This window comes from Gallinula chloropus, assembly GCF_964237585.1.
Source record: "Gallinula chloropus genome assembly, chromosome: Z".
Lineage (NCBI taxonomy): Eukaryota > Metazoa > Chordata > Aves > Gruiformes > Rallidae > Gallinula > Gallinula chloropus.
Window position 1 is genome coordinate 75,519,647 of NC_140089.1, and position 14,789 is coordinate 75,534,435.

At 46.5% G+C, this 14,789-nt stretch overlaps 1 protein-coding gene across 4 annotated transcripts in view; it reads right to left on the bottom strand.

Annotated features, from left to right (window-relative positions):
• The window catches only part of EGFLAM (EGF like, fibronectin type III and laminin G domains), a gene marked incomplete at its 5' end in the record, with an annotated part of 78,164 nt that extends 76,284 nt beyond the window's left edge, over window positions 1-1,880 (bottom strand). For all 4 annotated transcript variants that reach the window (XM_084278126.1, XM_084278124.1, XM_084278125.1 and 1 more), the window contains one exon: window positions 1,766-1,880. In XM_084278126.1, coding sequence (XP_084134252.1) covers window positions 1,766-1,880 — 115 coding nt within the window. The remainder of the gene's footprint in view (window positions 1-1,765) is intronic.
• Between the last annotated feature and the right edge of the window lie 12,909 nt (window positions 1,881-14,789).

Genomic DNA, 14,789 nt, shown 5'->3' on the forward strand with positions numbered 1-14,789 from the left:
AGAAAGAAAAAGTGGAAAAGGAATGACTGAATCAGTCAGTGAACCTGAAATAGCATGCAATAAAAAATTAACATACAATATGTGGCTAACAAAAGTAAGGTAAGTGTCAGCGTATTAATTAATCTCCTCCACAATACTACAAACAGTTTGCTTCAATTGAATGCACAGAAACACATTTCCCCTAGGTCTGTCATTCTGCCATGATTAGGGAAGTAAGTTTGCCGGTATGGTAGAGGAATCTTTAAAAACTTATACTCAATTCCATCCTCAAATCCACATATCTAGTGTTTTAACACAAGCTACTAATCATCTCATTCACAACCACTGTCTGCCTAATTTCCTCAAGTGCTTAATGGCAGCTATTATGATAACTAAGGATCATGGGACTAGATCCCTAAGAGACAAGGTCAGACCAGTAAAATTAGCCATCTGTCCAGTAAGGGCTTTAAGCTCAGGCTGTATTTAAGTATTAAGTTTCCAACTGTACAGGCATTTGTTGTTGGTTTTGTTGTTTTTTTCTCGCAAGAGCAAGAGAGTGCACAATGCTGATTCTCAAAACCAGCAGTACAAATCTTTTAACACTGTGGAATATATACAAAAAGGGTCTGAAGCTGCAAATACTTCATGAAGCAGAATTTATTAAACTTGTTGTTTTCTGTTGATCTGGTCCTGGTGAACTCCATGATAAACATTGGTGCTGGCCTCAAAGACTCCAGGATGGTCCCGGTGTTTGAGGCAGTGCTGGGCATCTATAGTACCACAGGTTTTAATGATGTGGAATGTCAAACTTCAGCATGCACTGTGCCCTATCCCACTGTTAACCTTCCCGTTTCATGCACTACAGACTGCAGAGGCTGTAGAGAGCCCAGCGCTTGAAGTTGCAGCCACTGGAGTCCATGTACTACCTTCACCAACGCGCCAAACTCCACGACAGCCAGAGGCAGTCTCCTGCAGATCACATGCAACGTCCAGCCAGAAACAGGGCCTTGAGGCATGCCACATCACGCTTGCACCCGAATAACTACATTACTTGATGAAATTACTGCTTTCCTAGCCATTTCTCTTCCACATTTTTCTACTCCATGTCTTATGTTATTTGCTAGCAAAAGCAAATAAGCCAAGGCACAGCACTGCAGTCAGAAACCCTCTGATGGGCACATAGGATCACCTGGTTCCTAACTCTTCTCAAGGAGCAGCTTATGGGGTCCAGGGACAAAGGTTAACATTTTTGCAAGTTCCTTCTGCAGCAGCAGTCGGGTCTTGGTCCGTAACTAGACTGAACCCATCGGCACCGGGCGTAAAATACCAAAGAAAACGGATCGCATCCCGCTTCTGAAACTTGCCTGCTTCCCGAGGCACATCCCCGACCCCTGCCTGCCTGGGCAACCTCTCCCACTGCGGGCGGGGGGAGAAAGCAGGGGCTTGCAGGGAAGGGCGGGGAGCGGCGCCTGCCCTGCCGGGCACCCCGGCAGCCCCCGCTACGGGATCGGTCCGTCCGGAGCTCACGGACGAGCTTATTCCAACACGGCAGTGCCGCGACTGCTCCTCAAACCCCAGCAGCCGCCCGAGAAGCGGCTGGCGGCGGGCACCGTCCCGGCGCCGCTGCCCGGCCGGTGGGGCTCCCCGCGGGACTCTCACCCCCCTGCAGCAAACGCCAGCCTCCAAGGGACGCGAAACTTCGCCTGGTTCGAGCGCAGCACTGAAAGGGCATCTCCCCACCCTGGGGTCGGGCCGCGCACCCTCCGGGCACCGCCGCCCGCCCTACCTTGCCGACGGGGGATGCTCCTCCGCGGCGGTGCCGCGCACCCGATGCACGAAGCCAGGAGCAGCAGCGCGACGAGGCGGTGGCAGCAGCGGTGGCAGCGGCCCGGCACCTCCATGTGCGCCGCGTTCCCCCGCCGCCGCCCGAGCGGGGGAGGTGGGGGCCGGTGGCCGCGAGCGAGGGGCGCCGCCGCCGCGCGTCCCCTCTGGGCGGCCGCCGGGCGCGGAGAGGGGCTGGAGCTGGCGGGGAGCGGAGCCGCGGGGCCGGTGCCCGAGCCGAGCAGGGACGGGGAGGGAAAGACGGGAAGGGAAGGGGGGGAGGAGGTTGGGTCCGGCCCTTTGATGGGATTATCGCCGCCCGTGGGGCGGCCGCGGCGACGCTGGGCACGGCTCGGCACCTCCCCCGCGGGGCGCCGCCGCCGCCCGCCGCGCCACAGCCCCCGGACGAGACCTGGCGGAGGGGTCTGGGCGTCCCCCTCCTCGCCGGGTGACTCCCGTGCCAGCGGTGCCTCTCGGCCGGCCGGTCTTCCCCGTGGGGTGGACACCCGTTCCGGCCCGCGCACCGTGAGGCGGTGTGGCACCCCTTCTTTGGCGGGGACCCCCGCCGACCCCCGGCCTCCCCCTGCGCAAGGGACTGTCCTCCACTGTCCTCCGTCCCGCCCTGCGGGACCACGGCTCAGCCGCTCCTCTCCCCAGGGGGCACCGGCATTGAAACACTTGGGTTCTTCCCCCTGGGAGGGACGAAGGCAAAGCTAAGGAGAGGATTCAGTGAGGAAGTTGTTGCTCAGATAAGAGGATAAATTAAATTTAATCGCCCCAGATGGAGGCTGAGACCGACCCAGCCACTCCAGCTAATACAGAAACCCCTGTGGAGATTAGAGGGGATGGGGAGGGCTGGGGTAGGAAGCCAAGGAGAAGCTGTGGAGTTTGAGGATTCCACAAAAAAAGAGGAAAGGGTGAGCAATAATGAGCCCAAAGCATCCCTTCAAAGCAGTATAGCATTGGTGCACCAAACCCATTTGGTCCAGTACCCTGTCACTGAAATTTAACAGACAGAGGGAGGTGCAAGAAACTTCCTATTAGGCAGATGTAGGATTACATGCCCTCTGCTTTAGGTCTCATCCTAATCTCAGTTAGTTAGAGATCAGTTTAAACCCTGAAACATCAGAGCTGTTGTGTCCTGTGGGCTTGTGTGGGTTTGTTTTGGAAATGAGCTTCATTTGTTTGTGTTGCTGTTCACTTTGATAACTTTGAGTGGTTTTGATGTCCATATAAATTATGTATGTTTATACAGTCCCTTTTTGAATTTTATTAAATTCGTAACACTGATACTCTATTCAATGAGTTCCAGGCTGTAATTTTATGACATGTGGGGAAAAAACCAGGAGGAGATCAGAAGAAAAAGCTGTTTCTCTGCAGGAACAATGCTGAGACAGGAGAATAAGGAAAGCCGTACACTTTCAGGGTATGAGGGAAAACAAGGAAATGGTGATGAATTCCTTTTGCACAGAAGATCACAGGAAGGGAGTTGGAACCTATATCCTGTAAAAGCATTCTGAGTACCTCAGGAAGAAGTTGGAGGGTGAAATCGAAGTTCTCCCAGGAGATGGTGGAGAGAACAGGTCTTGCATCCCTCAGGGACAAGGGAAGGAGACAGAAACCTGTTCCCCTCAAGAAAGAGCAATGTGCAAGTTTCAGAATGATCCCTGCAATGGTTCTGTTAGTGTGTTTCAAACACCAGAGGTGTCTCTCTCATGCCCTTATCAGCTTGCCTTCACAGAGCTGGAGGAACTGCAGTACATGTGGGAAATGTGCAGGCCCCATTGCAGGAATTCTCAGTGGGATCAGGGACTGCAGTGAATTGTGCAACTGCAATTCAGAAGGCAGAGAATGAATCCAGACTCCGTATTTGCCCACAAATCACATGGGACTGCTCACTCGTGTGTAAAAGATGGCAGAAAGATCAGCAAGGGATGAAGAAAAGCTAAGCCTGTCCTTTATCTGTGCTCCAAGAAATTATTTTGTACAGCATGCTGTCATCAGATACATTACTACTTCTGCCTTGCCTCGCCTTCCCTTGCCTTGCCTTCCCTTCCCCTCTAGTGTATTCTCTTAGACTTTCTTTTCTGACAGCACTCACATTTGCCACAGTTGTGGTTTGACTTCTCTCTGACACACACCCATCTACCAAAAGTAATCTGTGATTAAGTAGCAGTTGAACATATTGAGGCCAAATTAATTCGATCACCTAAGTTCTTACTGCTGAGTTTCAAGCAGTTGTAAAATTCAGCCAGATTCTATAATTTTAATTAAGGTTTTGGAAGATTATCCCTGCAGCCATGCAAGCCAAAAACTTGCATTCTGCTAGGATGGAGTGGGGTGTTTGGTTCTGGGGGCACGGACAGGTGCTATTCTTGAAAATCCTACAAACAAAGGTAATACACTACAATTCCCTCTGAAGAGCAGAATGAATCCCAGTGGTTTTCTCACTAGGAAGGTTTTTACACTCTCCTCATTGGCATAGTCCCCAGTTGTCTTCCAGCAGCATTCCAATTAACATGAATATCACTTGGCACACATGTTATTGCAACCTCTCTCCAGAGGGAGAAGCATTTTAGTGGAATATCTAGAAATAAAACTTGGAATTAGGTATAAAAGACAAATATACACCTTACTGTTCATTGATCTAGGAGAAGGCAGAAGGAGTGAAGTGTACAACAAACCTCTGACAGTTGTGAGATTTGGGAAGGATTCATTTGGTCTCAGACCAGCTTCTGAGATACCTCATCCTCTTACGGATGAAAAAATTACCTTTATCATGGGGGACTGCGCTGTGCAGAGGAGCAGAGTTGTTACTAATGACACACCATGGCTGCATAGTCATCCAGTTGTTTCTCCTTGTACTCAGTGAAAGTTTTGTCTGGATTCAGCTTTAATGGGTGGTCCATGACTAGATCCAGCCTTGGAGCCATCTCTATGCCAGTGATGAGGGGGTTTTGCCATCGAGCATATGTAGATCTGTAAACTACCCATCACATGCCTGGTTCACCAGTGGTTGTACATACTTGTTGATAAGGACTGAGACACAACCTTTTGGAAATACATAAGCCCAAGAGTCTAGTGGTGGTGGAGGCAGTTTTCCATCATTATCTGCTGAACATACTCCACTGGGGAAGACTAACTAAGCCAGCATATGAATTTGGATACAGTAGACTGGTGTTCAGGTCAAATATTGAATCCTTTCTCCCTTACTGTAGCTATGGGAGGGATTTGGGCTGCACTCCACATAGTTTCTTACGCTGGGAAGCAGAAGGATACAACACAGAGCAGAGTTTTTCCCTCATATCACATCTCTGAGAGCCAACACATAACCCCCTTCCACACATAAAAGAACAGGAATGCAAGGAATGATGTCCTGGGCAGGCAGGAGAAACACTCTCTCATACTTCTATGTACCCAGACCTCTCTAAAAGCTCTGCATCCAGAAGGGTTGACTCAAATCATCTTGCAACCGCATTACACTGGTATGTCACATGTGAATTGCAAGTGCTGAAAACAAGAGACACCCCTTTTCTTTGACAAAGCAGCAGATAAAAATAGAATGAATGTAAGTCACCAAATGTTTGAACGTGACCATAGCCTCCCTTTCAGGTTTTGGAGGTCCAGCGTAACACGAATTCCTTTTTTGGGTGAACTTCACAGGTTGGACATTGCAAGTCTCACGATGAAACAGTGTTCTTAACAGACACCTAGACTCATTACGGAAAAGAGATCCCTACAATTGTTTTCTTCGCCTGATTTTACAGTAAATCACCAAGGAAGCAGTTTGCTGTTGAAGGAGCTAAAGCAGGATGTTTACTCCTGCTGTTTGGTAAAAGCGAGGAAGCCTTTCCCTGTGGGCTGTAAGTGAGCAGATGGAGAGACTGGAGAGCGTAGGAGTCTGGCCAGTGGGGTTAGCAGGCTTTTCCACTGTGATTCATGGGGGAAAAAAGCCATGTCTTTGCCTTGGGGCTTGTCTTCACTTGAAAGATATTTGGGATAAAAGAGGCATGTGAATTTATAGCATATTCCAGAGTAGCTCCATATGTGAACACATTTAGTCTAGAATAAGGTTAAAAGAGAACCAGAGAAGAAGTCTTTGAGGTAGAAGTATAAATATGGAGACATCTATGATGACATGGCATACTTTAGACCTTTATATTTCTTTTTATGATGACAGGGTAGGGTGCAGTTTAGAAAATTAGGAATTCATACATTTTCAAAATCATGAAGAATTACTTTTTCTCTTTTTAACTAAAGCCTCAAAAATGTTTTGTGCTCTCTTTTTTCCCCTTAACAATCTGCAACATTTTAAAAGATGAAGTCTGAATACATGGTATTCTGTCAGTTCATCCTTAATCCACTGTGTACTTTTGTTAGGAATTTTTCAGCTATTCCTCTTGAAAGTGCATAAACTCTTGATTTTTTAAGGTTGCCTCAATATACCAAGGCCATTCTACCCATTTTACCACCCAGAAATTAATTCCAACAGAGATACTGTAAGTTAATTATATTCAAGTGCAGAAATTTTTATTAACTTTAGTAATTCATAAATTTATGGAAAATAGAAGGACCATTAAATTACCAGTTTTCAAATACAAGTCTCATAAACATGTGTTTGAAAGGGCCAGTTGAGTCTGTCAAGGCAACAAATGGTTACAGGACGGGTGCCACAGCCAGGAGTTCAGCTACCTAGGCCACAGGTGTCACTTTGAGAAACTGCCCCCTCCCTGTCAGTGTTCAAGGCCAGATTGGATGGGGCTTTGGGCAGCCTGGTCTGGTGAAGGGTGACCCTGCCCATGGCAGGGATGGGGGTCAGAGCTAACTGGTCTTTGAGGTCCCTCCCAACTCAAACCCTTCCATGGTTCTATGATTCTAGAAATGTAAATGTCTCTTAAAACCAGCAAACTATTTTAGCGGGTCACATTTAGTTGTACAGCAGTAACGAACAAATCACAGTAATTTGTATCTTATTATAATTTAATTAGAAAACAGCAATGTTTCATGGATGTATATATTTGTTGCTTTTACTGATCATTATAATAAATGTCTAACTGCTAAAAAACCAAATAATTAATTATCTTGCCATATAATGGCTGTTTACATTTATTATTTCATTTATCACTTATGAAATTCATAGATGTGCATGGAGTGCATATTTCAATATGCCATCGAAAGGCATAACTCTTCAGCATGTGCTGTTTCACTCTGAGTGCCTCGGACAGACCTGTTTCTCATTGCAGACAGGATGGTACTTGAGACATATAAGATCATTCTTGTGCCTATGGTACTAGCAAAGTCTACAACAACTACTTAAAGCAGCATCATCCACACGAAAAAGTGGATACAGACAGATCTGAACAGGTCAGGAAAGTTTGTTCAGGCTGCCCAACAAACTCAAGGAGCAACGGTTGTGGAAACTAGTTTCCCTGAAGAGCTGGTAGGGCTTCTTCTTTAAGTTATCATTAGGAAGAATGTACAGGTTAATGTAAATGTAAACTACTGATATGGTGAAGGGATGAGTTTATCCTATTAGGTGCTTAACTTCTGACACCATCTCCTTATTTTAGATCTGCGTCTGAACTGAGCCTTCAAGGCTCTTATCATGTCCCTGTTTTCCATCACACTGTCTAGTTTTAATTAGTTTGAAGTAAAAAACTAATGCAAACTCTGCCAGCCATTTACTTGTATCTTAATATAGTAACAACTATATATCAGAGACATACTACACATTTACACGTATTAAATTCTGAAAATACAAATCCAAACAAAGAAGCATCAGTTTTCTGTCTTGCCACACCAATAAGTATTTGTCATCTATTTATTCACCAGACAATTTAAGCCCATTACACTTTGTGGTGGTTTGACCCTGGCTGAAAGCCAGATGCCCACCAAAGTCACTCTATCACTATCCTTTTCAGCTGGACAGGGGAGAAAATATATATTGAGAGGCTCAGGAGTCGAGATAAGGACAGGGAGAGATCATCCTGCAATCAGCATCATGGACAAAACAGACTAGATGTGAAGGGGGAATATACCAGGCTGCCCATGACAAAGTGTGGGAGGACTCACTATGGTTGGAGGTAAGGGGTACAGGAATGGGCCCTCCACTTGTTCCCCCAGGCCATGCTGGCAATGCTACAGTACAGTTGAAGTCCTGCAGAGATGAGCTAGGGGCTCCTGTAGCAGTAGAGGCCAATAAGGAAAATTCTGTGGAACATCTTAAGGAAAATAAGGGGTGTTCCACTAAGAAGGTAACACAGCCAACAGCCCACACCAAGTGCCTCTACACAAACACACACAGATTGGGCACAGGAGGCATTTACTAACCTGATCACCTTCTATGACAAGGTGAACTGCTCAGTTGAGGAGGGAAAGGCTGTGAATATAGTGTACCTTGGCTTCAGCAAAGTCTTTGATACCATTTCTCATAGCATTCTGATTGAGAAACTGGCTTCCACTGGCCTGGACAGGTGCAGCTTCTGCAGGGTGAAAAACTGGCTGGATGGCCAGTCCCAAAGAGTGGTGGTAAATGAGGCTTGATCCAGATGTAGTCTGGTCACAAGTGGTGTTCCTCAGGGCTCAGTTCTGGGTCCAGTCCTGTTCAGTATCTTTATCAATAACCTGGATGAAGGGATTGAATGTTCCCTCAGTAAGTTTGTGGCCAACACTAAACTGGGAGGAAGTGTTGATCTGCCTGAGGGTAGGGAGGCTCTTCAAAGGGATCCAGGCAGGCTGGGTCGATGGGCTCAGATCAGTGGGATGAGGTTCAACAAGGCCAAGTGCAGAGTCCTGTACTTGGGACATAACAACCCCATGCAGCGCTACAGGCTTGGGGAAGAGTGGCTGGAGAGCTGTCAGGAAGAGAAGGACCTGGGGGTGTTGGTTGACTGCAGCCTGAATATGAGCCAGCAGTGTGCTCAGGTAGCCAACATACTCTTGGCTTGTATCAGAAACAGTGTGGACACCAGGTCCAGGGAAGTGATTGTGCTCCTGTATTTGGCATTGGTGAGGCCGCACCGCAAGTGTTGTGTTCAGTTTTGGGTCCCTCACCATAAGAAGGACATCAAGGTCCTAGAGTGTCTCCAGGGAAGGGCAACCAGGCTGGTTAAGGGGCTGGACAGCAAACATTACGAGGAGCAGCTGAAGGAACTGGGGTTATTTAGCTTGGAGAAGAGGAGGCTGAGGGGAGACCTTATTGCTGCCTGAAAGGAGGTTGTAGAGAGGTGGGTGTTGGTTTCTTCACCCAAGTGACAGGTGATAGGACAAGGGAGGTTGGAGTCAAGATGTACCAGGGCAAATTCAGATTAGACATTAGGAAAAAAATTCTTCACTGAAAGGGTGAAGGACAGGCTGCCCAGGAAGGTGGTTGAGTCACTGACCTTGGATGTATTTAAAAGATGGGTACATGAGGTGCTCAGGGATACAGTTTAGTAGAGGACAGGTATGGATGGCTGGACTTGATGATCTCTGAGGTCTTTCTCAATCTAGTGATTCTGTTAGAAGCTACCATGCTACTTAGGAAGCTATGACCTCATTATCATTACTGAAACTTGGAGGGACGAATCCCATGACTGGAATTTGGCTATTGATGGCTACAGGCTGTTCAGAAGGGACAGACCAGGAAGGAGGGGTGGTGGCATTGCCCTCTATATCAGGAAATGGGTGGAGTGTGAAGAGCTGTCCCTGAAGCATGGCCACAAACAAGTCAAAAGCCTGTAAGTGAGAGTAGGAGACCAAGGCAACAAGGAGAACATTGTGGTTGGCATCTACTACAGGCCACCTGATCAAGAGGAGCCCTTAGATGAAGCCTTTTTCCTCAGGCTACTGGAGACTTCACACTCACAAGCTCTTGTCCTACTGGAGGACTTCAAACACCCTGACATCTGTTGGAAAAGTAGCACAGCAAGATGTAGGCAATCCAGGAGACTCCGAGAGTGCATCGAAGATAACTTCTTAGCCCAGGTAATAGACACCCCTACTTGAGGGGATGCAATACTAGACCTGATGGTCACCAGTGCGTGTGAGCTTGTCAGTGACATCAAGATTGGATGCACCCTGGACTGCAGTGATCACACACTGGTAGACTTTAAGGTCTGAAGGGATATGGGCCAGCTGAAAAGAGTAGTAAGGTGTATTTTAGGAAAGCAAAATTCCAGCTTTTTGGTTAATCGGTAGGACCACTTGTAAAACAGTCCTTAGGGATGAGGGACCAGAACAGAACTGGTAGATGTTTAAAGACGTTTTCCATAGAGCATAAGAGCTCTCAGTTCCCAGATGGAAAGCAGGCAGGGAAGGGAAGAGACCAGCATGGTTGAGTCGAGACCTGCTGATCAAACTAAAGAGCTAGAGGCAACTGCACAGGCAGTGCAAGCAGGGACAGGCAACCTGGGAAGAATATAGGGATTTTGCCTGGTTGTTGTTGGGATGAGGTCAGGAAGGTGAAGTGCAGCTGGAGCTGAATTTGGCAAGGGATGCAAAGAATAACAAGAAGACCTTCTACAGGTATGTCAACCAGAAAAGGAAGGTGAAAGAAAGAAAGTGTACCCGCACTGCTGATCAAAAATGGTGACCTTGTATTAACAGACGAAGGGGAGGCTGAGGTGCATCTTTGCCTTTGCTAGTTTTCACTAGCAATGGACCCCTCACCCCACCAGTGTCAGTGGGCAGCAAGATGGGACAGAAGGGGGTAAAGTACCTCCCAATATAGAGGCAGATCAGGTTTGTGACCACCTGAAGATCCTAAACATACGTAAGTCTAAGGGACCTGATGAGATGTATCCCAGAATCCTGAGGGAGCTGGCTGATATGGTTGCCAAGCCACTCTCCATCATATATGAAAAGTCATAATGGTCAGCGGAGGTCCCTGGTGACTGGAAGAAGGGCAATGTTGTGCCCATTTTTAAAAACAGTAAAAAGGATGACCCAGGGAACTACTGACCTGTCAGCCTCACCTCTGTGCCTGGGAAGATCATGGAACAGATCCTCCTAGGAGCTACGCTAAGGCACATGGAAGACAGGAAGGTGATTTGAGACAGTCAGCATGGCTTCAATAGGAGCAGGTGCTGCCTGACCAACCTGATGGCTTTCTGTGATGGGGTGACCACATCAGTGGAAACAGGAAATGCAATGGATGTAATTTATCTGGACTTCTGTAAAGCCTTTGATACAGTCCCCCACAACATCCTTCTCTAAAATGGAGAGATATGGATTTGGTGAGTGGACTGTTCAGTCCATAAGGAATTGGATGGTCACATCCAGACAGTAGTCATCAATGGCTTGATGTCCACATGGAGATCTGTGACAAGTGGTGTCCCTCAGGGGTTGGTACTGGGACAGGTATTATTTAATATCTTCATCTGTCTGCCAATCTCCCTGCTTCCTACTGTGTTCCAGGCTATTTCTATTAATTAAATTTCACTGTTAGTTGTATATCAGGACTTACGAACCTCAGTCACAACTGGTAGTTCTACACACAGAGACAAATAGATAACATGGAAATCCTTGTTGTGCCTAAAACTTTCAAGCATCAACAAGTAAGTGCTGAGAACATAAAGGAGTAATGGGAGGATTATGAGCAACCAGGTAAATAATAACCCTGCAGTCACCTGGTGAGTATAAACCACTATGTTCCTCATTGTTGTCTCGCTCTTTTGCCTTCATCATTTCCACCTTTTTATGCCACATTAGTATTTATGATGTTATAAGGTGCTCTTTGTTAACATGCTATATACTTGTATTAGGCATAGGATGACACTTTGCCAAGCATCAGCAGTATATTTATAATAAAGAATTAGTTTGCACTGCATTGTTGAAACAGTAAGATTATACTGGATGAGCATGTAATGTGCCTTTCTTCCACTTGTGGACCAATATTATTACTTTGTTTAAAGTTTAAAATAAATGCGATTAGCAGTGTAAACAGTCATTCCTTTGTGCCAGCACTCCAAAACGGATGTTCTACTCTATGTGTTCAAATCCTAACATTTTACCATACAAGATTCTTTTTGCAAATATTACTGTTTCTTTTTTTACAGCACTTTGGTCATGGATTAGACTCATGTCTGGGTCACAGAATCCCAGGATCTCAGAATGGCAGGCGTTGGATGGGACGTCTGGAGATCATCTAGCCCACCTCCCCCACAGGATCACCTAGTGCAGGATCGTGTTCAGCTGGGTCTTGAATGTCGCCAGAGAAGGAGACTCCACAGCCTCTCTGGGCAGCCTGTCACAGTGCTCTGTCAAAATGAAGGACTTCTTCCTCATGTTCAGATGGAACTTTCTGTGTTCCACTTTGTGCACATTGCCCTTTGTCCTGTCACTGGGCCCCACTAATCCTTCCTCTTGACATCTCCGCTTTAGATACTGAAATGACCAAGATAAGCTCCAAAGATCACCCATCTGAGTGGCACCTACAGGCAGGAATTTCTTCCTCATATCTAATCCAAATCCACCATCCTGCAGTTTAAGGCCATTATTCCTCTTGCTACCACTCCATGCCCTTGTAAACAGCCTCACTCCAGCTTTCTTATAGGACCCTATTTAGGTACTGGAAAATTGCTGAGTTACTCTATCAGAGTTGTTTATGGATCTATAGGCTCCAGCTTTTATAACTTCATTTTCCACCTCCTTTTATCTTCTTTGGCTAGATTTTTGTGAAATGGAGACATTCTTGTTTGAGCTCAGATGATTTTCTATATTGTCCCTTTTTCAGTTTCAGAAACAACAGAAGTGTAAAGACAGGAATTCCCCTAAGTGGTTACCTAAGAAACTAAGTATATTGTTGTGGTGGTTTGACCCTGTCTGGAGGCCAGATGCCCACCAAAGCTGTTCTATCACTCCCCTTTTCAGTTGGACAGGGGAGAAAATATATATTGAGAGACTCATGAGTTGAGATAAGGGCAGGGAGAGATCATCCCGCAATCAGCATCATGGGCAAAGCAGGCTCAACACAGAATAAAGGAAAGAAAACTCTCTAATTGATGACACTGCACTGCACACCCAGTGACATCAGAGTGGGGTAATGAGAAGCATGACCGGATCTTAAAGCACCTCCCCCCACCTCTCCCTTCTTAGCAGACTTCACTTTAGTCAGGATTTCTTTCCTTTCTTAGCCCCCATTGTGGCACAGGAAGGGGCAGGGACTGGGGAAATGAGGGCTTCAGTCAGTTCCTCATGAGATGTTCTCCTTCTTAGCTGGGGGCAGAGCGGGGGAGGGGGCATTCCTCACACCTTTCCCCTGCTGTACCATGGGGTCCCACCCATGGGAGACAGTCCTCCAGGAATTTCTCCAATGTTGAGCCCTTTCCCACGCGGCTTCAGCGCTTCACCAGCTGTCCCAGCGTGGGTCACTGCTGCGGGGTGCAGTCATAAATCACAGAATGTCTCTCAGTCTCTCAGGCCCAGAACTGCTCCAGCCTGGTCTCCCACAGGGTCACCAGCCTTCTCCCAGCAAACCTGCTCCAGCGTGGGTCTCTCTCTCTTGCTCATCTCTGTGTCTCTGTCTCTCTCCACGGGCTGCAAGTGCTGGCAGAGGCTTGTTCCAACGTGGGTCACAATGTCTCCTGTATGTCTCTCCCAGTTCCAGTGTGGGGCCTCTCCACGGGCTGCAGGTGGTATCTCGGCCTTTTCCATGGGCTGTGGGGGGACACCCGCTCCACCATGGGTTTCTCCAGGGGCTGCAGGGGCACCTCGCTCTCTCTCCAGCACCTGGAGCACCTCCTCCCCAACCCCTTCACTGGCCTTGGTGTCTGCACAGTTCCTTACATCTTCTCACTCCCTTCTCTGGGGGCAAAAAGCAGCTGTTTGTGGGCTTTGTCTCCTAAATGTGATTCCCAGAGGCGCTGTGACCGTCACTGATGGGCTTGGCCTTGGTCAGCAGCAGGTCAGGATTTGTACTAGACGCTTCTGGAAGGGCCATTCAAGAAATGGAAGAGCACAAGATTTTCTAGTTCACTCAGTCTCTTCTGCTCCTTACATAGGAAAATGTAAGCACTGGAAGAAACAGCAACATTTTTAAAAAGTTGATTTTTTTTCTTTCTAAGTCAAAGGATCAAGCAGAAAACTACAGGATGAGCACTACATACCTTGTAGGAGCCCAGTCATGTTCTCCAAGTGTCAGTTCTTGTACAGATCACCCTGGATGCGGCACATTCCATCACATACCAGTTCACCTCTTGGACCTGGCATTAAAAAAAACCCCACTTGTAGGCTTCAAATGGTCTCTCAGTTTGGATGAATGTAAAATATAGGAGGTTTCCAACTAATTTTGTGCACTGATTGATCTATGTTCATCCTCTGTCTCTTTCTAAAGATCACTGAAAACTTCACTTGCCACAGATTAATTCTCCATTTCAGAAACACAGAGAGAATACTGTAGAGTTAATTCCAGCTGTTTTACAGCTTGAGAAGCCTCTAAGAAGCTTTTGAAAAAACCATAAAACTTCAAAAAGATCTTTAAAAGCAGTTTTTCATGTTTGCCCTAATAGACTAATACTACTTCTTTAAAATTAGCAGGTAGTGAGATCCAATCAATAGACCATTAAGATACTGACAGTGCTGAGATAGCATTACACAAAGAAATTGTGAAACCTTTAACTTTTTAATTTTTGGTCAAGAAAACAAGAATATTGCATCATTTATTTCATAAGTCTAACTTGAAGTAATCTTATCTCTTTCTCGTCATCAGAAAAGTCCCCCTGCTTACATAAATAAGAAACTAGTGGCTTAATGAAGTCCTTATTTTATCATAAAAATACGATTTTTAGGGCTAAAAATTGTTTAGACAATATAGCATTTTCCCTTCACTTCACCTGCATAGCATAATGCCAAGGTTCCACCAAATTCTTGAGGGACTAGTTCATGTATGGTTTTTAAACGTGATCGTTTGGAGGCAACTGCTGGCACATGAACTGCCCAGACTGATGATATATGGGACCTGGGAAACTCTTTGTTTCCCAGAGACCACAACACCAATTGAACTTCCAAAT